Source organism: Coregonus clupeaformis, chromosome 23, assembly GCF_020615455.1.
Source record: "Coregonus clupeaformis isolate EN_2021a chromosome 23, ASM2061545v1, whole genome shotgun sequence".
NCBI classification, from domain to species: Eukaryota; Metazoa; Chordata; class Actinopteri; order Salmoniformes; family Salmonidae; genus Coregonus; species Coregonus clupeaformis.
Window position 1 is genome coordinate 307,515 of NC_059214.1, and position 27,731 is coordinate 335,245.

General features: G+C 47.3%; 1 protein-coding gene across 7 annotated transcripts in view; it reads right to left on the reverse strand.

The window, feature by feature from the left end:
* pde9aa (phosphodiesterase 9aa) overlaps positions 1-27,731 on the reverse strand; it is a 56,623-nt gene that overhangs the window by 10,970 nt on the left and 17,922 nt on the right. For 3 of the 7 annotated variants that reach the window (XM_041843716.2, XM_041843717.2, XM_045206496.1), the window contains 7 exons: positions 21,445-21,515; positions 15,354-15,464; positions 14,825-14,868; positions 8,016-8,070; positions 7,330-7,400; positions 1,945-2,029; positions 1,351-1,411 (listed from right to left, as the gene is read on the reverse strand). In XM_041843716.2, the coding sequence (XP_041699650.1) occupies positions 1,351-1,411; positions 1,945-2,029; positions 7,330-7,400; positions 8,016-8,070; positions 14,825-14,868; positions 15,354-15,464; positions 21,445-21,515 (498 nt within the window). The remainder of the gene's footprint in view (positions 1-1,350; positions 1,412-1,944; positions 2,030-7,329; positions 7,401-8,015; positions 8,071-14,824; positions 14,869-15,353; positions 15,465-21,444; positions 21,516-27,731) is intronic. The other 4 variants (XM_041843718.2, XM_041843720.2, XM_041843719.2 and 1 more) reach the window with 4 other exon arrangements.

A 27,731-nucleotide genomic window follows, 5' to 3' on the forward strand; every position in this document is an offset into this window, starting at 1 on the left:
GAGGGCGTCTATGGTCTGCTGCGAGAGCATGTACTGCAGAACACAGAGCTCCCAGTTTACCCTGTCTGTCTCCGGTTGTAGCTGTGGGCTTACCTCTACATACACACCTGTACACACCTGACCTGACTACAGGTGTTAAACCAGCACTGGAGACAGATGCTGGCTGTATTTCTTTAGGCAAGGCAGCTTGCCTCTAAGGGCCTTTGCACTCCGCCTACCTATGAAATCTAGGGTGAAACACTGGCACACCTGACATGGGTGCACTTAACTAGGGGCATGCTGTATTTGACAATAGGAGGGACATCTGTCATACAACTGACTTAGGACACGTGGTGGTGTTCTGACACTATGGACATACAGGTGGTGTTCTGACACTATGGACATACAGGTGGTGTTGTGACACTATGGACATACAGGTGGTGTTCTCACACTATGGACATACAGGTGGTGTTCTGACACTATGGACATACAGGTGGTGTTCTGACACTATGGACATACAGGTGGTGTTCTGACACTATGGACCTACAGGTGGTGTTCTGACACTATGGACCTACAGGTGGTGTTCTGACACTATGGACATACAGGTGGTGTTCTGACACTATGGACATACAGGTGGTGTTCTGACACTATGGACATACAGGTGGTGTTCTGACACTATGGACATACAGGTGGTGTTCTGACACTATGGACATACAGGTGGTGTTCTGACACTATGGACATACAGGTGGTGTTCTGACACTATGGACATACAGGTGGTGTTCTGACGCCCTGGACATACAGGTGGTGTTCTGACACTATGGACATACAGGTGGTGTTCTGACACTATGGACATACAGGTGGTGTTCTGACACTATGGACATACAGGTGGTGTTCTGACACTATGGACATACAGGTGGTGTTCTGACACTATGGACATACAGGTGGTGTTCTGACACTATGGACATACAGGTGGTGTTCTGACACTATGGACATACAGGTGGTGTTCTGACACTATGGACATACAGGTGGTGTTCTGACACTATGGACATACAGGTGGTGTTCTGACACTATGGACATACAGGTGGTGTTCTGAAACTATGGACATACAGGTGGTGTTGTGACACTATGGACATACAGGTGGTGTTCTGACACTATGGACATACAGGTGGTGTTGTGACACTATGGACATACAGGTGGTGTTCTGACACTATGGACATACAGGTGGTGTTGTGACACTATGGACATACAGGTGGTGTTCTGACACTATGGACATACAGGTGGTGTTCTGACGCCCTGGACATACAGTCACTGATAACGGGCTCACTGACAATGACAAAACACACAGGAGTAATTTGCAGACCCCTGCCTTACCTTGGGGTAAGAGGGCACGTCTCTCCGAGGTGTCAGCTTCTTGTTGTCATCCAGGAAATTACTACAGTTCAAAGCAAGCAGTAAACAATCAATCAAATCAGACCATAAAACAGACACACACATCACAGTGTGGTGTAGGATTGAAATAAGCTAACCTTTGTAACAGTAGGCCTATATAACAGTATATACGAGTATGTAACCTTATCAGATGCCAGAGGTTATTAATAAACACTGTATTATGCAGAAGAATGAACTTAACTAAATCCCTTAATAATTGTCCAACCTGATCCCATTGTTATGCCACTGATCTACCCTGCGCAAGAGAGTGAGATCTCTGAGGGGGTTGTTAAAATTAAAGAGTATAATAATATACGATCTAAATATATAACTTAATGAGCATGACCCTGGTTCTAAAGCCCTGCTAATGGCCGACAAAGTTTTTCTCCAATACTTCCTCTACTAACTTACACTAAGATAGACTGTTCAATGTAAGATGCAGAAAACTCCATTCAGACATTGGACATCGTTATCAGGATTCAGGTCGCAGCTAGAGGTCAAAGTTGAAAGATGATGAGATAATAAAAGGTGACTAACCTGTTGTTCCTGGACGCCATCTCCTCCCTGAGCTTCTTGATGTCGCTGCGACACTTCTCTATCTCCACCACCTTCATCCCCTCCACTGCAGAGAAAGAGAGAGGGGGAGAGAGGTTCATATATCCTATGATACCAATAGTCAGGTGCAACACCTATTTCCTCCTTGTCTGATATCAGAACCATCTGTTCCAGGCCTCCTGTACTGTATAAACTATTAATATTGACTGCCTCTAGGCTCTATCTCAGCCAGATGACCTTATTGATAAACATGATGATGAGAAACCCTTATCGGGATTCCTTGGACTCATCGCCACATCTTTAATCTTTCCTCCACACACAGACATGCATAGAAAGCTCTCCCTCGGCCTCCATTTGGCAAATCTGACTATAACTCTATCCTCCTGATTCCTGCTTACAAGCAAAAACTCAAAACGGGAAGTACCAGCCCAATACGGAAGTGGTCCGATGAAGTGGATGCTAAGCTACAGGACTGTTTCGCTAGCGCAGACTGGAATATGTTCCGGGACTCATCCGATGGCATTGAGGAGTTTACCACATCAGGCTTCATTAATAAGTGCATCGATGATGTTGTCCCCAAAGTGACCGTGCATACACACAGCGCCTTCAGAAAGTATTCACTCCCCTTCACTTTTTCCACATTTTGTTGCGTTACAGCCTGCATTTGAGATGTATTACATTTTTATTGTTTTTGTCACTGGCCTACACACAATACCCCATAATGTCAAAGTGAAATTATGTTTTTTGAAAATGTTAGAAATTAATTAAAACTTAAAGCTGAAATGTCTTGAGTCAATAAGTATTCAACCCCATTGTTATGGCAAGCCTAAATAAGTTAAGAATGTGCTTAACAAGTCACATAATAATTTGTATGGACTCACTCTGTGTGCAATAATAGTGTTTGACATGATTTTTGAATGATGATCTCATCTCTGTACCCCACACACAATTATTTGTAAGGTCCCTCAGTCGAGCAGCGAATTTCAACCACATGCCTCGCAAAGAAGGTAGATTGGTAAAAAAAAAAAGAAGCAGATATTGAATATCCCTTTAAACATGGTGAAGTTATTAATTACACTTTGGATGGTGTATCAATACATCCAGTCACTACAAAGATACAGGCGTCCTTCCTAACTCAGTTGCCGGAGAGGAAGGAAACCGCTCAGGGATTTCACCATGAGGCCAATGGTGACTTTTAAACAGTTACAGAGTTTAATGGCTGTGATAGGAGAAAACTGAGGATGGATCAACAACATTGTAGTTACTCCACAATACTAACCTAATTGACAGAGTGAAAATAAGGAAGCCTGTACAGAATAAAAACATTCCAAAACATGCATCCTGTTTGCAACAAGGCACTAAAGTAATACTGCAAAAAATGTGGCACAGAAATTCACTTTTTGTCCTGAATACAAAGTGCTATCTTTGGGGCAAATCCAATACAACACATTACTGAGTAAAACTCTCCAAATTTTCAAGCATAGGGGTGGCTGCATCTTCAGGTTAAAAAATAAACGGAATGGAGCTAAGCACAGGCAAAATCCTGGAGGAAAACCTGGTTCAGTCTGCTTTCCACCAGACACTGGGAGATGAATTCACCTTTCAGCAGGACAATAACCTAAAACACAAGGCCAAATCTACACTGGAGTTACTTACCAAGAAGACAGTGAATGTTCCTGAGTGGCCGAGTTACAGTTTTGACTTAAATCTACTTGAAAATCTATGGCAAGACCTGAAAATGGTTGTCTAGCAATGATCAACAACCAATTTGACAGAGCTCGAAGAATTTTGAAAATAATAATGTGAAAATGTTGCACATTCCAGGTGTGGAAAGCTCTTAGAGACTTACCCAGAAAGACTCGCAACTGTAATCGCTGCCAAAGGTGCTTCTACAAAGTATTGACTCAGGGGTGTGAATACTTATGTAAATTAGATATTTCATTTTCATTTTCAATAAACCCCAATGGTGGAACAAGCTCCCTCACGACGCCAGGACAGCGGAGTCACTCACCACCTTCCGGAGACATTTGAAACCCCACCTCTTTAAGGAATACCTGGGATAGGATAAAGTAATCCTTCTGCCCCCCCCCTTACTCCAACCCCCGACAAAAACAATAATAATAATAATTTAATAAATAAAAAATATTTTAAAATATTTTAAAAAATAATACATTGTAAAGTGGTTATCCCACTGGCTATAAGGTGAATGCACCTATTTGTAAGTCGCTCTGGATAAGAGCGTCTGCTAAATTACGTAAATGTAAATGTAAATGTAATTCTAAAAACATGTTTTCACTTTGTCATTATGGGGTATTGTGTGTAGATGGGTGAGATAAACATATTTTTATGTCACCCATTTGAATTCAGGCTATAACACAACAAAATATGTTATGTCAAGTGGTATGAATTAATACTTTCTGAAGGCACTGTATCCAAACCAGAAGCCATGGATTACAGGCAACATCAACCACTGAGCTAAAGGCTAGAGCTGCCGCTTTTAAGGACCGGGACACTGATCTGGACACTTATAAGAAATCGCGCTACGACATCCGACGAGCCATAAAACAGGCAAAGCGTCAACAAAAATATAAACGCAATATGTAAAGTGTTCGTCCCATGTTTCATGAGCTGAAATAAAAGATCCCAGAAATTTTCCATACGCACAAAAAGCTTATTTCTCTTAAATGTTGTGCACAAATTAGTTTACATCCCTGTTAGTGAGCATTTCTCCTTTGCCAAGATAATCCATCCACCTGACAGGTGTGGCATATCAAGAAGCTGATTAAACAGCATGATCATTACACGGGTGCACCTTGTGCTGGGGACATTAAAAGGCCACTCTAAAATGTGCAGTTTTGTCAAACAACACAATGACACAGATGTCTCAAGTTTTGAGGGAGCGTGCAATTGGCACGCTGACTGCAAGAACTGTCACCAGAGCACACATGCACACACTCACACACGATTTCACAATGGTTTAAATCTGGGTTCAGGGTGTTCCACCAAAGACCTTGAGGCAGCCAGTCAATCTAGGACAAACACCACCCAGCCATGACAGTAGCAGTACTTTACAGTGAAGGACGATGTAATAATTAAAGATTTATTACTGATTAAATGTTCCCACTGGACTGCACAGTGAGGCAGTGGCACCGTGTGTGCACGGAACACATTGTGACAGAACAGCTGAAGGCCGTTGAGGTTTCGGAAACAGTAGGGTGCAACAAACTCTACTACCAGAACTTAACTGGAATGAGGCATATCAAGCCATCTTTATCAATTTTTATTTTAAAGCCCTGTTTACAATGTGATTACAGACCACTAACACATTAAATCAAAGAGAAGCCTGTGAGCATAGTGTGGGACAGTGTGTAAACTAACTTCCTGGCACACAACGAAATGGGCAGAAATAGGAAGCAGCAGTAGCATTAACTATAGGGTCAATGACAGCTAGAATAGCCGTCATTTAGCTAACCTCCATTATTACGGCGTCTAGCGGTGGCTAGCCATGTCAAGGCTACAGCTAGCATTGTATACGTCTATGACAACGCATATCTCCCACTAATTCCAGGTTTTTTTTCTATGTGAATTCTGCATGTTCAATGTACCGGCGAATAACACGAGTCCAGAAGCCTGTTAAACTCATAGTCCAGAACATAGCTAGTAACATGTGAACTAGTTCACTTCTCTAATCTATAGCCTAGTGTTTCCCAACCCTGGTCCTCCAGTACCCTGCAACGGTACACATTTTTATTGTAACCCTGGACAAGCACACCTGATTCAACTTGTCAACTAATCATCAAGCCCTCAATGAGCTTAATGGAGGTGTGTCTGTCCAGGGCTACAACCAAACTGTGTACTGTTGGGGGGACCGGAGGACCAGGGTTGGAAAACACTGATCTAGGCAAAAGGAGAATAACAGGGGAATGGACTCTAGAGAATGTATGATGTTGGGGGCAGGCATCCACTTGATATGTCTATTGTGTTACACAACAGGGCTCAAAGATACAATTAAAGACAAACATTCAGTAAGTTAGCGGACAGTTTTGTTTGTAAGACAATTTTAAAATGTCAAAATCACTGTATAACAACCACTAGACACAAGTACGTTTTAAAGTTGAAGAAAGTTGCATAGCTAAATAGCTAAATAGCTCAAGACAATAGACCTAATTGAAACCCTCCCAAACAGTCAAACCCTCTACTTCAGGATGTTACTTTTCTTAACCTTAACATCCTCTTTTCATGACTCAATCTCCCATTTCTATTTCCATTTCCCATCCAGCCAAGTTAATGAGTGACGAGTGAACCTATTAAAATATGCCTCTCACATACAGTAGTACATAAATGTTTACTGCACACTTTACTGCAGTTTCAATGAGGGTTCGATTGCCTCATTCGCCGGTAGGGTTGCAAAATTCCGGAAACTTTCAATAAATTCTCAGGTTTTCCAGAAATCCTGATTAGAGGATTCCGGCATTCCAGCTGATTCCCTCCTGATTCCGGGAAACCTCCAACCAGGATTTCAGGAAAACCAGAGAATTTATTGAAAGTTCCCGGAATTTTGCAACCGTATACACAGGCTCTACACACAGTTACTGAACATCTAGGTTAATCGCTGAATAAAAGGTGAAATTACACAAATGTAAATGTAATACTGAACACTGTTTCAGGGCATCTGCTTGGTATTACGGTTTCAGGGCATCCGCTTGGTATTACATTTGAGTTATTTTAAGTCATTGCATGTCACTCTTTAACTAAAAGTCGCCTTATAACCAAAGCATCTTAAAGGACCATGTTGCATTTCTTCTATTGTCTGCATTTCAGTGTATCTGCTCTGCAGTATCCTTACTATACCCGTAGCAGGTAACAGGACATGCACTCACTGTGATATAAGAGGCTGCCTCCTCTCTGGGGAGAAACTCACTGTGATATAAGAGGCTGCCTCCTCTCTGGGGAGAAACTCACTGTGATATAAGAGGCTGCCTCCTCTCTGGGGAGAAACTCACTGTGATATAAGAGGCTGCCTCCTCTCTGGGGAGAAACTCACTGTGATATAAGAGGCTGCTTCCTCTCTGGGGAGAAACTCACTGTGATATAAGAGGCTGCCTCCTCTCTGGGGAGAAACTCACTGTGATATAAGAGGCTGCCTCCTCTCTGGGGAGAAACTCACTGTGATATAAGAGGCTGCCTCCTCTCTGGGGAGAAACTCACTGTGATATAAGAGGCTGCCTCCTCTCTGGGGAGAAACTCACTGTGATATAAGAGGCTGCCTCCTCTCTGGGGAGAAACCAAATTCACTGTGATATAAGAGGTTCTCTCCTCTCCGGGGAGAAATAAACACACAGACAGACACAGTACTGTGTGACTCACGCTCAACTCTCTTCTCCAACATGGCCAAGCGGTTGGTCACCTCCGTCTTCAGCTCGTTGATTTTAAACGCTCTGCAGAGAAAGAGAGAGATGGACAGAGAGAGAGAGAGAGAGATGGACAGAGAGAGAGAGAGAGAGAGAGAGAGAGAGAGAGAGAGAGAGAGAGAGAGAGAGAGAGAGAGAGAGAGAGAGAGAGAGAGAGAGAGAGAGAGAGAGAGAGAGAGAGAGAGAGATGGACAGAGAGAGAGAGAGATGGACAGAGAGAGAGAGAGAGAGAGAGAGAGAGAGAGAGAGAGAGAGAGAGAGAGAGAGATGGACAGAGAGAGAGAGAGAGAGAGATGGACAGAGGGAGAGAGAGATGGACAGAGAGGGAGCGAGATGGGGAAATAAAAGAAAAGGCAGATAGAAAGAGACGGAAAAGAGAGAGAGAGAGAGAGAGAGAGAGAGAGAGAGAGAGAGAGAGAGAGAGAGAGAGAGAGAGAGAGAGAAAGAGAATTAGGCAGAGGGATAGAGAGCGGGAGGGAAAGAGAGAGAACAAAAGGAACAGAGAACGTTCATTATCTGAAAGCAGCACATCCATTAATATAGTGACAGACAAATAGCAAGCCTTTACGAAAACAAGAAAACAAAAAGCATTTACGAAGGCAAGACACAAAATGTCCATGAAAGCAATATCAGTGCTCTTACCTGGAAAACTGCTCTGCCACCTGTGTCAATACATTCTGGAAGAGTTCCTCTTTATCTGTGGGAAGGAGGGATAGGACGGTATTACACAGAAAAGCACAACTCATATACTTCACTCCATGTTATAACGACAACAACGCACACAGGTCTGATGCACTCACCTATCAGACTGAAGCCTTTACTCACCTATCAGACTGAAGCCTTTACTCACCTATCAGACTGAAGCCTTTACTCACCTATCAGACTGAAGCCTTTACTCACCTATCAGACTGAAGCCTTTACTCACCTATCAGACTGAAGCCTTTACTCAACTATCTGACTGAAGCCTTTACTCAACTATCTGACTGAAGCCTTTACTCAACTATCTGACTGAAGCCTTTACTCAACTATCTGACTGAAGCCTTTACTCAACTATCTGACTGAAGCCTTTACTCAACTATCTGACTGAAGCCTTTACTCAACTATCTGACTGAAGCCTTTACTCAACTATCTGACTGAAGCCTTTACTCAACTATGACTGAAGCCTTTACTCAACTATCTGACTGAAGCCTTCACTCAACTATCTGACTGAAGCCTTTACTCAACTATCTGACTGAAGCCTTTACTCAACTATCTGACTGAAGCCTTTACTCAACTATCTGACTGAAGCCTTCACTCAACTACCTGACTGAAGCCTTTCACTAGATCACATAGGTCTGATGCTCTCAAATATCTGACTGAAGCCTTTACTCAACTATCTGACTGAAGCCTTTACTCAACTACCTGACTGAAGCCTTTCACTAGATCACATAGGTCTGATGCTCTCAACTATATGACTGAAGCCTTTACTCAACTATCTGACTGAAGCCTTTACTCAACTATCTGACTGAAGCCTTTACTCAACTATCTGACTGAAGCCTTCACTCAACTACCTGACTGAAGCCTTTCACTAGATCACATAGGTCTGATGCTCTCAAATATCTGACTGAAGCCTTTACTCAACTATCTGACTGAAGCCTTTACTCAACTACCTGACTGAAGCCTTTCACTAGATCACATAGGTCTGATGCTCTCAACTATCTGACTGAAGCCTTTACTCAACTATCTGACTGAAGCCTTTACTCAACTATCTGACTGAAGCCTTTACTCAACTATCTGACTGAAGCCTTTACTCAACTATCTGACTGAAGCCTTTACTCAACTACCTGACTGAAGCCTTTCACTAGATCACATAGGTCTGATGCTCTCAACTATCTGACTGAAGCCTTTACTCAACTATCTGACTGAAGCCTTTACTCAACTATCTGACTGAAGCCTTTACTCAACTATCTGACTGAAGCCTTCACTCAACTACCTGACTGAAGCCTTTCACTAGATCACATAGGTCTGATGCTCTCAAATATCTGACTGAAGCCTTTACTCAACTATCTGACTGAAGCCTTTACTCAACTACCTGACTGAAGCCTTTCACTAGATCACATAGGTCTGATGCTCTCAACTATCTGACTGAAGCCTTTACTCAACTATCTGACTGAAGCCTTTACTCAACTATCTGACTGAAGCCTTTACTCAACTATCTGACTGAAGCCTTTACTCAACTATCTGACTGAAGCCTTTACTCAACTACCTGACTGAAGCCTTTCACTAGATCACATAGGTCTGATGCTCTCAACTATCTGACTGAAGCCTTTACTCAACTATCTGACTGAAGCCTTTACTCAACTATCTGACTGAAGCCTTTACTCAACTATCTGACTGAAGCCTTTACTCAACTATCTGACTGAAGCCTTTACTCAACTATCTGACTGAAGCCTTTACTCAACTACCTGACTGAAGCCTTTACTCAACTATCTGACTGAAGCCTTTACTCAACTATCTGACTGAAGCCTTTACTCAACTACCTGACTGAAGCCTTTACTCAACTACCTGACTGAAGCCTTTACTCAACTATCAGACAGAAGCCTTAACTCAACTATCTGACTGAAGCCTTTACTCAACTATCTGACTGAAGCCTTTACTCAACTATCTGACTGAAGCCTTTACTCAACTATCAGACTGAAGCCTTTACTCAACTATCTGACTGAAGCCTTTACTCAACTACCTGACTGAAGCCTTTCACTAGATCACATAGGTCTGATGCTCTCAAATATCTGACTGAAGCCTTCCATTAGAACTGAGCCTGGCGGTGTAACAGATATTGATTGGCCCTTCTCTCACACTCAAACATACACACACACACACACACACACCAACACACCTTATGTAAACCAGCGGCAACGAGAGAATGAAAGCGATACAACAGATGGCAAAAGAAGAGAGAGTAATTGTTTTCTTCTGTCTCACTACTGAATGCAGTAGTGGTGTTTGGCAATTGTGCCAGCTTGATATGTTAATAAGGCAGTTTGGAGATGGTGCCAGCTTGATATCTTAACAAGACACTTATAATTTCCCTTCCTACGCACAGAAAATAACTAAATGACAAAAACACAGCCCTGCTATTGGTGCAGAGCAGAGTGGTGGCCAAAGTTCACCTGAGAGGCCAATAAAAGTGCAGGTATGTGAACTAGTAAAACCACCGGTTGGCCTGATCCCATTGTACACCATGTCACATTATTGATATCCCATTGTACACCATGTCACATTATTGATATCCCATGGTACACCGTGTCACATTATTGATATCCCATGGTACACCGTGTCACATTATTGATATCCCATGGTACACCGTGTCACATTGACGCTAGAACACTATTTCACCAGGGGTCAGAGGTCAGGAGCACACTAAGCCTTGCCTCTCCGACGGCCACAGAGCGAGTGTGTCTGCATCACTGTAATAAAACAACCCATTTGAGTTGTATGGTCTTGAACCAGGTGAGTTGTATGGTCTTGAACCAGGTGAGTTGTATGGTCTTGAACCAGGTGAGTTGTATGGTCTTGAACCAGGTGAGTTGTATGGTCTTGAACCAGGTGAGTTGTATGGTCTTGAACCAGGTGAGTGCGGTAAAGATGGGGAACAAAGACACAACATGTTGTTTTATGGAATGTTTCCCCCAGATGTTGAGCTGGACTGTCTGTGTAACTCTTGTGTTTGAGTGATGAGGACAAAATGTTGTTGTAACCAAGCAAGACCGTCAATAAAATAGTGTGTGTGTGTGTGTGTGTGTGTGTGTGTGTGTGTGTGTGTGTGTGTGTGTGTGTGTGTGTGTGTGTGTGTGTGCCTATTACCTAAACATGTTATTGATTATGCTCCTTTGTGTGCAGTGTGCACGTCAGGTATGTGGGTTAGTGTGTGTGCGTGTGTGTGTGTTAAAATATGTGAAAATAGTGATGAAAATATTTGTCAAACACCTACAAATATTTTTCAGTGGCAAAGTGACGAGACGATAACTGACTGAATAGACCCAGAAAAAAACTATTACTAAACAAAAATAATTTTTCATTTCGGCTGACAAAATTATCTCTGTGATTAGTAAATGGACTGGACAAGATTTTTTCGGGGAGAGATTGAGAGCTTTTCAGTGTTATTTGTTTGGTCCAATCAAAAGCATGCATGGCATTTTCAGAATTGTAAGGCTTTCTCACTGTTACTCAATGTTGCAATGCTGTTATTGGTAGAAAAGAAGTACCATGCCCAGGTTATTCACGAGTCACCTCTCTGCCCGGCAACCATTCTCCAATCCGGCGGCAACAAGTCACTTGGCTCTGTCATATCCTCACATGGCCTCTCCTATCATTGCTACGCTGACGACACACAACTAATCTTCTCCTTTCCCCCTTCTGATAACCAGGTGGCGAATCGCATCTCTGCATGTCTGGCAGACATATCAGTATGGATGACGGATCACCACCTCAAGCTGAACCTCGGCAAGACGGAGCTGCTCTTCCTCCCGGGGAAGGACTGCCCGTTCCATGATCTCGCCATCACGGTTGACAACTCCGTTGTGTCCTCCTCCCAGAGTGCGAAGAGCCTTGGCGTGACCCTGGACAACACCCTGTCGTTCTCCGCTAACATCAAGGCGGTGACCCGATCCTGTAGGTTCATGCTCTACAACATTTGGAGAGTATGACCCTGCCTTACACAGGAAGCGGCACAGGTCCTAATCCAGGCACTTGTCATCTCCCGTCTGGATTACTGCAACTCGCTGTTGGCTGGGCTCCCTGCCTGAGCCATTAAACCCCTACAACTCATCCAGAATGCCGCAGCCCGTCTGGTGTTCAACCTTCCCAAGTTCTCTCACGTCACCCCGCTCCTCCGCACACTCCACTGGCTTCCAGTTGAAGCTCGCATCTGTTACAAGACCATGGTGCTTGCCTATGGAGCTGTGAGGGGAACGGCACCTCCGTACCTTCAGGCTCTGATCAGTCCCTACACCCAAACGAGGGCACTGCATTCATCCACCTCTGGCCTGCTGGCTCCCCTACCTCTGCGGAAGCATAGTTCCCGCTCAGCCCAGTCAAAACTGTTCGCTGCTCTGGCACCCCAATGGTGGAACAAGCTCCCTCACGACGCCAGGACAGCGGAGTCACTCACCACCTTCCGGAGACATTTGAAACCCCACCTCTTTAAGGAATACCTGGGATAGGATAAAGTAATCCTTCTACCCCCCCCCTTTACTCCAACCCCCCCCCACGAGATCTTCAGTTTCTTGGCAATTCCTCGCAACAAAATAGCCTTCATTTCTCAGAACAAGAATAGACTGACGAGTTTCAGAAGAAAGTACTTTGTTTCAGGCCATTTTGAGCCTGTAATCAAAACCACAATTGCTGATGCTCCAGATACTCAACTAGTCTCAAGAAGGCCAGTTTTATTGCTTCTTTAATCAGCACAACAGTTTTCAGCTGTGCTAACATAATTGCAAAAGGGTTTTCTAATGATCAATTAGCCTTTTAAAATGATAAACTTGGATTAGCAAACACAACGTGCCATTGGAACACAGGACTGATGGTTGCTGATGATGGGCCTCTGTACACCTGTGTAGATATTCCATAAAAAATCTGTAGTTTCCAGCTACAATAGCCATTTGCAACATTAACAATGTCTACACTGTATATCTGATCAATTTGATGTTATTTGAATGGACAAAAAAATTTGCTTTTCTTTCGAAAACAAGGATATTCCTAAGTGACCCCAAACTTTCGAATGGTAGTGTAGCTAATGTGTTTTGAGTTTTCACTTCCTAATGTGGTGAACTAGCCCCAAAGTACAATAGCTTTATGATATTAGTGCACATCAAGATGTAGGCAAACTCATATTGAACAACACAATTCAGAAGATTCAAGAGCCTTATTTTTATCAGTAAAATATAACAACAATAAGGGTTCTACCTTGAACCAAAAAGGGTTCTTCAAATGGTTCTCCTATGGGGACAGCCGAAGAACCCTTTTAGGTTCTAGATTGCACCTTATATTTTAAGAGTGCAGGACAAGGCTATGTACTCTATGTTAGTGCACATGGAAGTCAGTGATTTATGTTTACTATAGGTTAATGAGGCAATACACGTGATGTGACTCAAATGTGACTCAAATAAAGGGCATTTAGTTGACTAAAATGGCCCACTTTCTTCGTCATTTTGACAAACTAGACTCAATCATTATTCAAATGACAAAATGATATTTTAGTCAAAATAACTAAGACTAAATCTAAAAAAGAATGCCAAAATTAACACTGGTGTGTGTCTGTGTCTGTGTCTGTATGTCTGTGTGTCTGTGTCTGTGTGTCTGTGTGTCTGTGTCTGTGTCTGTCTGTGTGTCTGTGTGTCTGTGTCTGTCTGTGTCTGTGTCTGTGTGTGTCTGTGTGTGTCTGTGTCTGTGTCTGTGTGTCTGTGTCTGTGTGTCTGTGTCTGTGTGTCTGTGTCTGTGTGTCTGTGTCTGTGTGTCTGTGTCTGTGTGTCTGTGTCTGTGTCTGTGTGTCTGTGTCTGTGTGTCTGTGTCTGTGTGTCTGTGTCTGTATTTGTGTCTGTGTCTGTGTCTATGTGTGTGCTTGCATGCATGCTTTCATATATGCTATATGCTAATGTACTTTTTCGTATGTGCTTGTCAGCCATGCGTGTGTATTTGCGTAGCCAGCGTCTGAAAACCCCTGGCCCCCTGGGACTCACCAGCTAGCCAGCGTCTGAAAACCCCTGGCCCCCTGGGACTCACCAGCTAGCCAGCGTCTGAAAACCCCTGGCCCCCTGGGACTCACCAGCTAGCCAGCGTCTGAAAACCCCTGGCCCCCTGGGACTCACCAGCTAGCCAGCGTCTGAAAACCCCTGGCCCCCTGGGACTCACCAGCTAGCCAGCGTCTGAAAACCCCTGGCCCCCTGGGACTCACCAGCTAGCCAGCGTCTGAAAACCCCTGGCCCCCTGGGACTCACCAGCTAGCCAGCGTCTGAAAACCCCTGGCCCCCTGGGACTCACCAGCTAGCCAGCGTCTGAAAACCCCTGGCCCCCTGGGACTCACCAGCTAGCCAGCGTCTGAAAACCCCTGGCCCCCTGGGACTCACCAGCTAGCCAGCGTCTGAAAACCCCTGGCCTCCTGGGACTCACCAGCTAGCCAGCGTCTGAAAACCCCTGGCCCCCCTGGGACTCACCAGCTAGCCAGCGTCTGAAAACCCCTGGCCCCCTGGGACTCACCAGCTAGCCAGCGTCTGAAAACCCCTGGCCCCCCTGGGACTCACCAGCTAGCCAGCGTCTGAAAACCCCTGGCCCCCCTGGGACTCACCAGCTAGCCAGCGTCTGAAAACCCCTGGCCCCCCTGGGACTCACCAGCTAGCCAGCGTCTGAAAACCCCTGGCCCCCTGGGACTCACCAGCTAGCCAGCGTCTGAAAACCCCTGGCCCCCTGGGACTCACCAGCTAGCTGTCCACCAGTCAGGGGCACCACTCTGTACGGTGACCTTTAACACAACAGAACACACACCAGTCAGTTTAGACAGGAAGTGGTGCAGCACTCAAATACGTCCCCCCCCCCCCTTCCTCCTAACTAGACGTGCTGTCGATGTCCTCTCCTCTTCCTCCCACTGTATTACTCAGCGTCTGAAGTGTGAGGACACGCTGGGGGTGTGTGTGTGTGTGTGTGTGTGTGTGTGTGTGTGTGTGTCTATGTGTCTGAGTGTGAGTGAGTGAGTGAGTGAGTGAGTATTATCTGGCTCACTGTTTCACCCTGACCTTGGACCTGTTAGTGTTTTTTGCTAACCCTGGGCAATAGGGCACTATCTGGGATATGTCCTGCTGTTCAATGGACATTTAAATGATATAACCATTAACCCTTGAAGAATATAACTTATTATGCTTATGAGCTTAGGCTGCTAAAATTACAGATTGTACCTTCATGGACCAACGTGTCATTTTCTGCTATAAATGTGAATGTGACAGGGCCTACCTCTCGGTGTTGTGTGGCATGGTGGGGTCGATGGACACCATGGCTCCCGTGGAGTCCAGCAGAGACAAGGTGGTGTTCCTGTCCAAAACAGACAAAGCAGGGACACTCTCTCTAAGGATGTGTCCCACTATGGTTCAATGAAGAGGGTGTAAGTGTTAGGCCTACTGCTGCTAGGTAGCTCTCTCTCTGCTCTCCCCCTCCCCTCTGTCTGTCCTTGATTGCAGGAGTGAAGTCTGGTGTGCGGGAGTCAGGGTTCCAGCTGCAGCTCATTCACCATAATCACCTCAGCCTTTAAGACCCGGTCAAACTTTCCACTCATCGTCAGATCATAGTCAAGACAACCATGTTAGTCTCGCTGCCGACTCAACCTGTCTGTTTTCGCTCTTGTGTTTTTGGACTGGTTATTTACTTTTCTCCTGTGCCACAGATATTTGGAACCTGACTCCTGCCTCCGCGTCACTCCTGCCACCACCATCCTGCTCTCCACTATCGGGCCTCTCCTTTGGACTCACCACGGACACTAGGACATTACGGTACCACACCTGCCCTGACCTGGATCTGTACCCTCCCTGTAACCTGGACTTGCTCTTCCCCATTTATTGGAAACCTGGACTATTGAACATTATAATAAACCTGTTAAAACTTCTCTGGCTTGGTGTACTTGTCTGCATTTGGGTTCTATCCAGTTAAATCATAACAGTATAATCTGACCAACATGAACCCAGCAGACAGTAGCTCGGATACCACCCCAGAGTGCACTCAAATTTGGACTGCCATAGCCAATCAGGGCATTTTACTTGGTCAACATGATACCCTGTTTAAAACGATTGCTGAGGACAGTCAGGTGCTGCTTAATCAGGTTCAATTACTCTCCAATCAAGTATCTGCCCTTACTACCCCTTCAGCCCAGATCAGAGAGCCTTTTGTTCCTGCTCCAGAGCGCTATGACGGGAACATGGGAACCTGTGGCGATTTTTTTGACTCAATGCTCGTTAGTGTTTGAACAACAGCCCCTCACCTACGCCTCAGAAAGAGCCCGTATTGCCTACCTTATCAACTCTACTAGCGGTTCCGCTCGTGCCTGGGGATCCGCGGTCTGGGAGAGTCAGTCGGACATTTGCAACGCTACGTTGCCTTCACCACGGAGATGAGGAAGGGTTTTGACCACCCCGTACGAGGCAAGGAGGCTGCGAAACGGCTGTTTTCTCTTCGGCAGGGGGCTCGTAGTGTGGCGGAGATGGCAGTGGAGTTTCGGACTTTAGCAGCAGTGAGTGGTTGGAATGACGAGGCATTACAAGGAGTGTTCATCAATGCTTTGTCTGAGACCGTAAAAGATGAATTGGTGTCATATGATGAATCGCCTACGCTGGATAATCTTATTTCACTCACTATCAGGTTGGATAATCGGATTCGGGAGCGCCGCCCGGGAGAGGAGTGTTAGTTCCAAGCAACCTGTCTGTCATCAACAAACTCCTCCCTGCATCGTCCCTACGGAGAGAGCCGTGTCTTCCCGAGTCGATACGAGGAGGACTGAACCCGAAGCCATGGAGGTGGGTCGTGCACGGTTGTCCTCAGAGGAGCGTGCACGTCGTATTCAGGCTCGGGTCTGCCTGTATTGTGGAGAAGCTGGTCATTTCGTTCCTTCCTGCCCAGTTCGTCCGGGGAAAAGGGTCGGCTCATCATTTATGGGAGAAGTTTTGGTGAGCCGAGCAGCGGATTCTTCCTCTTGTCCCCGCATTCTGCTCCAGGCATCCCTCCAGTGGCAGTCCCAGAATTTCTCTGTTAGTGCGCTGATTGACTCTGGTGCCGACGAAAGCTTTTTGGATAGAGAGTGGGCTCAACAAATGGATTTGGAGACTGTTCCTATGGACTGTCCGCTGCAGGCTAAGGGTCTAAATGGACAATTGTTGACCCGCATTACCCATCAGACTGTTCCTGTTTGTCTTAGAGTGTCGGGGAAATCATCAGGAGAACATTCAATTCCATATTATCGACTGCCCACAGACTCCCCTGGTCCTTGGTATCCCCTGGCTCATAAAACACAATCCACACATTGATTGGGTGACAGGTAGCATTGTTTCATGGAGCACTTTTTGTCATGTGAATTGTTTGTGTTCTGCTCAGACTCCTGCCAGTACTGTGCCTCAACCTCCACTGGAGTCCATGGATCTTTCCGCTGTTCCTGACGTGTATCATGACCTGGCATCCGTTTTCTGCAAACACAGAGCTACTTCTCTTCCTCCTCACCGGCCTTACGACTGCGCCATTGACCTCCAGCCAGGAGCCCCGCTCCCCAGCAGTCGCCTGTACAATCTCTCCCGGCCGGAGACGGAGGCTATGGAGAACTACATTCGGGACTCCTTGGCGGCAGGTATTATGCGTCCTTCCTCGTCACCTGTAGGAGCGGGATTCTTTTTGTTGCTAAGAAGGATAAGACCCTCAGACCCTGTATTGATTACCGTGGACTTAACAACATCACCATTAAGAACAAGTATTCTCTGCCTTTGATTAATTCTGCTTTTCCCCTCCTTCATGGTGCTACCATCTTTACGAAACTGGATCTACGAAATGCGTATCACCTGGTGCGCATTCGTAAGGGGTGATGAATGGAAGACTGCCTTCAACACACCCTTGGGACATTTTGAGTATCGGGTTATGCCTTTTGGGTTGTCTAATGCCCCTGCTGTTTTTCAGGCACTAGTCAATGATGTCCTTCGGGGACATGTTGAATCGGTTTGTTTTTGTCTATCTGGATGATATCTTGATTTTCTCAGAGTCCTCCCAGGAACATGAACTGCATGTGCGCCAGGTGTTGCAAAGGTTGTTGGAGAACAAACTGTTTGTGAAGATGGAGAAATGTGAATTTCATGTGTCTGAGACCCTCTTTTTTGGGTTACATCATAGCTCAGGGGGAGCTGCGGATGGACCCAGCTAAGATCTCTGCTGTCACGGACTGGCCAGCTCCCTCTACCCGCAAACAACTTCAACGATTCCTGGGGTTTGCGAACTTCTATAGGAGGTTCATCAAGGACTACAGCCGCATTGCGGCGCCACTCACCGCTCTCACCTCCATCTCACGACCGTTCGCTTGGAATGAAGGGGCCGAATCAGCGTTCGAAGAACTGAAACATCGCTTCGCCTCGGCTCCCATTCTGATGCAGCCGGACCCCGACCGCCAGTTTGTCGTGGAGGTGGATGCATCCGACACTGGGGTAGGTGCAGTGTTGTCACAACGTTCTCCTGAAGATAACAAACTGCATCCCTGTGCTTTTCTCTCAAGGAAACTTTCTCAGGCAGAGAGGAATTATGATGTTGGAAATCGTGAACTGCTCGCCGTTAAGCTGGCTCTCGAGGAGTGGCGACATTGGTTGGAGGGGGCGGAACAACCCTTCATCGTTGGACGGATCATAAGAATCTGGCTTACCTCCAGTCAGCGAAGCAGCTCAACCCCCGTCAAGCCAGGTGGGCACTATTTTTGGGAGATTCAATTTTTCTCTGTCTTACCGTCCTGGGTCACGCAACGTCAAGCCTGACGCCCTGTCTCGTGTTCATTCGGCTGTTGATACTGGTAGTAACCCTGAACCCATTTTGCCTCCTACCTGCAGTATTGCAGTCATCACATGTGACATCGAGGGGATTGTTAGACAGGCTCAACATCAGCAAGCTGACCCTGGGAGGGGTCCTCCTAACCGGATGTTTGTCCCTGAGTCTGCTCGCTCCCAGGTACTTCAGTGGGCTCACTCGTCTCCCCTTACCTGTCACCCTGGAGTTTCGCGGACCCTTGACTTTGTGCGACGGAAGTTCTGGTGGGCCACGATGGAGGCGGACACTCGAGCCTTCATTGCTGCTTGTACGGTATGTGCACGAAGTAAAAACTCCACCCAGGCCAGCGCTGGTCATCTACGACCTCTACCTATACCCAGCCGGCCCTGGTCGCATATCGCTATGGATTTTGTCACTGGACTTCCCCCTCATCTGGTAAGACTGTCATTCTTACGGTGATTGATCGTTTTTCTAAGTTCGCTCATTTTTTGGGCCTACCTAAACTGCCCACTGCCAGAGAGACGGCTGATATTTTGGTTGAACATGTGTTCCGCTCTCATGGTCTACCCACGGATATTGTCTCTGACAGGGGTCCCCAGTTTGTCTCCCAGGTGTGGAAAGCTTTCTGTAAAGCTTTGGGCATTACATCCAGCCTGTCCTCTGGATATCACCCCCAGACCAACGGGCAAGCCGAGAGAGCGAACCAGGAGATGGAGACCGCTCTTCGCTGTGTCACTGGGTCTAACCCTGGGTCATGGAGCTCCATGCTCCCCTGGGTGGAATATGCTCATAACACCTTGACTAACGCTTCCTCCGGTTTGTCTCCTTTTCTGTGTGCTCTGGGTTATCAACCTCCCCTGTTCCCTTCCCAAGAGAGGGAACTTGCGGTACCCTCGGTGCAGTCCCACATGCGCCGCTGCTTCAAGGTCTGGAGGAAGGCCAGGGTAGCTCTGTCCCGAGCCGGCGTACATGCAGAGGCAAGCCAACCGTCACCGGTCCCAGGCTCCCGGTTACTCTCCTGGTCAAGAGGTATGGCTGAAGTCACGGGACCTTCCATTGAAGGTGGAGTCTAAGAAGATGGCGCCTCGTTTTATAGGACCGTTCAAGATACTGTCTATTGTTAACCCCTGCGCGGTTAAGCTACAGCTTCCTGCCTCCCTACGGGTTCATTCCACCTTTCATGTTTCCCAGATTAAGCCTGTGTCGGTTAGCCCTTTGTGCCCGCCCTCTCGTCCCCCTCCTCCGCCCAAGATCGTGGGTGGGGGTCCCGTCTACACTGTCCGGCGACTTCTGGATGTTCGCCGCCGAGGTCGTGGTTTCCAGTACCTGGTGGATTGGGAGGGTTATGGTCCCGAGGAACGTTCCTGGGTGCCCAGGAGCTTCATTGTGGATCCTGATCTGGTCCGAGAGTTTCATAGGTTACATCCCGATAAAGCCGTCGGCCGCCAGGTGGCGTCCGTAGAGGGGGTACTGTTAGGCCTACTGCTGCTAGGTAGCTCTCTCTCTGCTCTCCCCCTCCCCTCTGTCTGTCCTTGATTGCAGGAGTGAAGTCTGGTGTGCGGGAGTCAGGGTTCCAGCTGCAGCTCATTCACCATAATCACCTCAGCCTTTAAGACCCGGTCAAACTTTCCACTCATCGTCAGATCATAGTCAAGACAACCATGTTAGTCTCGCTGCCGACTCAACCTGTCTGTTTTCGCTCTTGTGTTTTTTGGACTGGTTATTTACTTTTTCTCCTGTGCCACAGATATTTGGAACCTGACTCCTGCCTCCGCGTCACTCCTGCCACCACCATCCTGCTCTCCACTATCGGGCCTCTCCTTTGGACTCACCACGGACACTAGGACATTACGGTACCACACCTGCCCTGACCTGGATCTGTACCCTCCCTGTAACCTGGACTTGCTCTTCCCCATTTATTGGAAACCTGGACTATTGAACATTATAATAAACCTGTTAAAACTTCTCTGGCTTGGTGTACTTGTCTGCATTTGGGTTCTATCCAGTTAAATCATAACAGTAAGTGTTTGGCACATTCCAAATATCAATCAAAGAAACCAAGCGAGAGATGGAAGCTAGTCAAGACTATTGCGACCTATGACCCCGTATCTTGTCATTATGGTTGTTTTCGTCATCTAATAGAAGTGATCCTCAAAACAACATTAGAAACTGGGTGGTTCGAGCCCTGAATGCTGATTGGCTGACAGCCGTGGTATATCAGACCGTATACCACGGGTATAACAAAATATTTATTTTTATGTTGGTAACCAGTTCATAATAGCAATAAGGCACCTCGGGGGTTTGTGGTATATGGCCAATATACCAGGGCTAAGGGCTGTATCCAGGCACTCCGCGTTGCGTCCTGCATAAGAACAGCCCTTAGCCGTGGTATATTGGCCATATACCACACCCCCCTCATGCCTTATTGCTTAATTAGAAAACCAGTCAAGCATACAGGAAGATTAAAGGATCCAGACAAATACTTAAGACGATTCTGAGCCTCACAGCAGAACTAAAGAGAGGAAAAGAGAGTTGAGCAGAACATTACCTTGGGATACCCAGAGCGGTGCAGAATAACTCCTTGATATCGTACGGGCTGCAGAATCGACTGAAGACCACCTATGGTAACAGTAGCCAAGACATGCAACATCGTGATAATCCATAACATATATAATGTATGGCATGCAATACTCTATTTATGGTGTACAGTAGTCCAACAGAGTCCGCACTGAGTACATCATGTTTGGCATGTGAACAAAAACGTTCATGTTCACATAACAACCATCATTACATTTTAGTCATTTTAGCAGACGCTCTTATAAATAAAATATCCAGAGCGACTTACAGTTAGTGAGTGCATACATTTTCATACTGTTGTTTCATGTGTGTGGATATACAGCATTTCTATAATATATTGGAAATGCTGACATATACAGTATTATGTAAATACATGTATATGCAGAGATGTTGGAGATGCTGATACTGATACTAGATGTGGAATACGTTCCTAATGATCAAGGTGGTACAGCAAACCAGTGTATTTAGTCAGCCTGTTCTAGAACCCATTCAACCATCCTCAGAGTACAGAGTGAGAGGAAATGGACAAAACCCGCCATCGGTACCAGTACCCCCTGTACACAGCCTCATTATTGTTCTTTTATTGTGTTATTTATTTATTTTATTTAGTAAATAATTCTTAACTCTTATTTTCTTAAAACGGCATTGTTGGTTAAGGGCTTGTAAGTAAGCATTTCACGGTAAGGTCTACACCTGTTGTATTCAGTGCATGTGACTGTCACGCCCTGGCTCTGGGACTCTGTTATGTTGAGCCAGGGTGTGTTGTTTCTATGTGTTTTGGGTTCTAGGCTGATTATCTAGCTCATGTGTTTCTGTGTTGGCCGGGGTGGTTCTCAATCAGAGGCAACGAGTATCAGCTGTTGCTTGTTGTCTCTGATTGGGCACCATACTTAGGCAGCCTGTTTTCCACAGTGTGTTGTGGGATCTTGTTCCGTGTTGGTTTGTGTTGTAAACCGAGGACTTCACGTTTCGTTTTGTTGTTTTTGTTCGTGTTGGTAAATATAAATAAAGTATGTTCACTCATCACGCTGCGCATTGGTCCGCTTCTATCGACGATCGTGACAGAAGATCCCACCATAACTGGACCAAGCAGCGTGTCCAGGAGCCAACGCCAGAGGTGAATCTAGCGGATATCCACCTCGACTGGGTCAAGCCGCGTGAGGAGGAGAGAGGTTGGACTTGGGAGCAGAGGCTGGAGAGTCTGGCGAGAGCCATGGAGGCCATAGCCACGGGGGAGAGACGAACCCAATACATTTTTAGGGGGGGGCTCACACCGTGGATGACGGGACTGCTGGAGGCAGATAAGGGGCGAGTTAGTGGACGAGGAGAGAAGGCCACCGGGTTACGGGAGCCATTGGCGAGTAGAGGGAAGGAGAATTGTAGAGGCACGGCGAGAGGTACTGAGGTGTGTTGCCAGTCCGGTCCGGCCCGTTCCTGATCCCCGGGTAAGGCCAGTGGTGTGTGTTCCCAGTGCGGTCCGGCCTGTTCCTGTCCCTCGCACCAAGACTGTAGTGCGCTTCGTCAGCCCGGTTCGGCCTGTTCCTGCTCCCCGCACCAAGCCAATGGTGCGCGTCGCCAGCCCGGCACGGCCTGTTCCTGCTCCCCGCACCAAGCCTGTAGTGCGCATCGCCAGCCCGGCCCGGCCTGTTCCTGCTCCCCGCACCAAGCCAATGGTGCGCGTCGCCAGCCCGGCCCGGCCTGTTCCTGCTCCCCGCACCAAGCCAATGGTGCGCGTCGCAAGCCCGGCCCGGCGGCCTGTTCCTGCTCCCGCACCAAGCCAATGGTGCGGCGTCGCCAGCCCGGCCCGGCCTGTTCCTGCTCCCCGCACTCAAGCCTGTAGTGCGCTTCGTCAGCCCGGTTCGGCCCGTCCCTGCTCCCCGCACCAAGCCTGTGGTGTGCGTCGTCAGCCCGGTCCGGCCCGTTCCTGCTCCCCGCACCAAGCCTGTGGTGCGCGTCGTCAGTCCGGCACAGCCCGTGCCTTGGTCACCGGTGCCTGGTCAGTTTTCTGTGTTGGCCGGGGTGGTTCTCAATCAGAGGCAACGAGTATCAGCTGTTGCTTGTTGTCTCTGATTGGGAACCATACTTAGGCAGCCTGTTTTCCACAGTGTGTTGTGGGATCTTGTTCCGTGTTGGTTTGTGTTGTAAACCGAGGACTTCACATTTCGTTTTGTTGTTTTTGTTCGTGTTGGTAAATATAAATAAAGTATGTTCACTCATCACGCTGCGCATTGGTCCGCTTCTATCGACGATCGTGACAGTGACAAATAAAATTGGTTTGATTTGATTTGAAGGACTCTGCCTGGTGTCTATATTGGCAGATTCCCCCCCGCATAGCGTCGACCAGAGTCAATGAACCACGGCAGCCCGAGGATCAAACCCACAGGAAACCTGCAGTAACCTGGAAACTGTATACTCGCGCGCTGCCACGGCAGCCCAAGGCTCAAACCCTCAGGGAACTGTGGTAACCCGGATAAATGCGCAACCCTTGTCCTTTGCTGTCATATGCCAGGGAGATAGCCTCCACAATCCAATGAGAAAGACACTGCTTATAGAAAGTGCCCTACCCCAAGCTGGATTAGGGAAACAGACAAAAAGCTGGTCACAAACGCGGATAACCTTGGTCCTATCCATATATGTGCGTAAAGCGCGCATCGGACACAGGCCATTCAACCTCCATTGTTCATTGGAAGCAAACAGAGGAGGTGAGAAAGCGAACAGCTCGAAAGCCAGGGACCTGTAAGACATAGGCGTAACCTTAGGAGCAAAAGCTGCATTAGGATGTCACATCACTTTGGAGTCGCCAGGCACAAACTCTAAACAGGAAGGGTGTACTGATAGCGTGTGGAAATCCCCAACGTGCTTGGCTTATGCCAAGGCCATGAGCAGGGCAGTCTTGTAGGAAAGGACCTTCAGGTCCACAGACTCCAATGGTTCAAACGGAGCGTCTAGGTCCCAGGTCAGTGCCATAGGCTTAGACACTGGTCTGAGCCAACGCACGCCTTTCGGGAACCACACCACCTGAGGATGAGACCCCAGGGTGGAGCCGTCAATCCCTACATGACACGCCGAGATGGCTGACATATGAATGTGGAAAAAGAAAGGTCCTGCTCAAAAAGCGCTTGCAAGAATATCAAAATGTCCACCAAAGAGCTCTGAAAAGGAGAAACTTTTTTAAACCTGACACCAACCCTCAAACGCACGTCATTTATATGTTTACAACCCTCTCATAGAGGGCGCACGCGCCGACTGTGTAGTCTTAATCAAGTTCGAAGGTATACCCCTAGCCATCTAATTCAACCCTTTCAGGGGCCCAACCCCACAGATCCCATATCTGTGGTCGTGGGTGCCAAACTCCACTGCGTCTGAGACAATAGATCCCGATGACACGGAACCCCTCCACGGAACCCCTCCATGGGTCCCCGTCCAACAGGTGGATGATCTCTGGGAACCTAGGTTGTCTGGGCCAACGGGGAGCAACCAGAATCAACAACAGACCCTCCTGACGGACCCTCTCCACGGAGGCGTGAATCAGATACAACGGAGGAAACGCATAGAGCAGGGTCTGAGGCCACTGACACGCCAAAGCCTCCGTTCCTAACAGAGCGCCCATATCCCTCATTGAGAAGAACAGATGACAATGCACGTTTTCTCGCGATGTGTAAGAATCTACGTCGGCCCTGCCGAAACGATCCCATATATCTGGGCAACCACCGAGGGGGTGCAGTGTCCACTCCATAGAGATAGGACCCCCACCTGGAGAGTAGATCCACACTCAAGTTGAGAGATCCGGGAAGATATGTCGCCCTGAGCGACAGGAAATGTGCACTGCTCCATACGAGCAGATAACGGGCCAGATTTAGCAGAAAGAGAGACCGTGTCCCTCCCTGCGTCCCTCAGCGCTAGCAAAACAGTCAGTAGCTCTAGGTAATTGATATGCAGCGCCCTTTGCACTGTTGACCAAATCCCTCCTTCCGAGTTGCCCACACACATCACTCCCCACCCCAGTAAGGATGCGTTGCTGGTCCCTCCAACGCGCTTAGGATACCTTGAGCAACGCATAGCGGTCACCCAGAGCTGAAACAGATGCATCAACAGAAGCCCCAGAGGTACCACAGCTATCATAGAGACCATCAGACCTAATAACCACAGGCACAAGAAAAAGGCACAGAGTGCCCCACTGAAACCGTGCCAGACAGAGCCGGAATATGACCCTCCTCTTTTGGGACAAAAAAAACGCATGATTCAGAACCGAGTCCAGAACGAGACCCAGAAACTGAATGCGCTGAGCCGAAGTCAAACAACTTTTCTTGTGATTCCCTATGAACCCCAGAGACTGAATATGGGAAACCAGCGTGGCAGTGTGGAGCTCCACATGTTCCCTCGACTCCGCTATCACTATCCGCTACGATCCGCACCGGTGCCAAAGCCTCCTCCACCACCATAGAAAAGGTGCGGGCGATCGGGAGAGCTAGAAACTCGTGGGCCACACCCTCAAAATAAAACCTCAGAAACGTTCTGTTGGGAGGATGTATAGACACATTCAAATACGCATCCTTTAGATCTATGGACGTGAACATATCGCTGGGACGCACCGACTGCAATACCTGGCGAAGTTTGAGGTGCTTGTTTTAAAACACGCAAGTCCAGGATGGGAAGCAACGTTCCATCGCTCTTGGGAACTAAGAAGTACCAGCTGTACCAACCGCTCTGTACTTCTGACACAGGGACCATCTGAACAGCCTGATACAGGGACCATCTGAACAGCCTGATACAGGGACCATCTGAACAGCCTGACACAGGGACCATCTGAACAGCCTGACACAGGGACCATCTGAACAGCCTGATACAGGGACCATCTGAACAGCCTGACACAGGGATCATCTGAACAGCCTGACACAAGGACCATCTGAACAGCCTGCGTTTGAAGGAGAGAGGAAATGTCCTCTCTCAAGACAGGCGCTGGGACCTCGGGGTCAATTGACGTGACCATGACGCCACGAAAAGGAGGAGGATAGCCAGCGAACTGCAGACCGTACCCCCTCGTCATCGTCCTCATCACCCCATGGTAAAACTGCGCATGCCCGCCACTGGAAGGAGCACGCTGCCAGTCTCCCTACATTCCTTCCTGAAGGGGTTAGAGCGCCACCCTGAGGACCGGGAGAATTAGTTATTTTTTGTCATGCTTGTTTTCATATCCACCATCTTGACAACCATGTGTCTGAATGTGAGGAAGGAACTGTGTTCATTATGTCCACTGCTGGTCGATACCGCACTCCTGATACCCCTGAACACTGAGGAATCCTGGGTAGAAACCATGTGCTTTCGTGGTAAGGCCATTCTGATACCAGGCCCTCACCGAGTTCGGGGACTTCGGCAACCAGTAACTTGCCCCCGTTGACCGAGCCACTTGGGAGCACTGTTGCCACAGTAACTGTTGCCACAGTAAATGCTTGGGGGAGGAGGGCCCCGAGAACACGCCCCCTCCCTCAGCCTCCAGCTAGGGTCGCGAGGTCTGCTTCTTCCCCCGTGCCGCTGAAGAATCTGCTTTCAACCCGCTCTTCTTCGACTCAGCACGGCATCTGTGTCAAGGTGTCCACCGCTGCCCAGAAGTTTTAATGTCACATGCACAAGTACAGTGAAATGCCTTTCTTGCAAGCTCTAACCCCAACAATGCAGTAACCAATAACAATGTAATACTAAAAATAACAAGGTAGAACAAAAACACACAAGATATAAAAATAAGAAGAACATGAGAAAGTAAGTACGCACACTATATACAGGGTTAGTTCCTGTACCATATTTACAATGTGCAAGGATCCTGGATCGATAGAGGTAGATATGTATAGGGGTAAGGTAACTAGGCATCCTGATATATGATAAACAGAGTAGCAGCAGCATATATATGATGATTGTATGTGAGTGGGTGTGTGTAGAGTCAGTATAAATGCATGTGCATATTATGTGTGTGTGAGCAAATGATGGAGTGGGTGTTTGTATGTGTGTTGGAGTATTAGTGTATACAGTGTTTAGGGAGCCCTGTGAGCATAGAGACAGTGGAAAAATAAGAATAAAATACAAAGGTCAACTCAGATAGTCCGTGTAGCCATTTAGTTAGCTATTTAGTTAGCTATTTATCAGTCTTATGGCTTGGGGGATAGAAGCCGTTCAGGAGCCTGTTGGTGTCAGACTTGATGCACCGAGACGGTCAAAAAACAACTTCAAAGCCACCCCCTGACCCGGGGCAACCTGCCTCTGGCC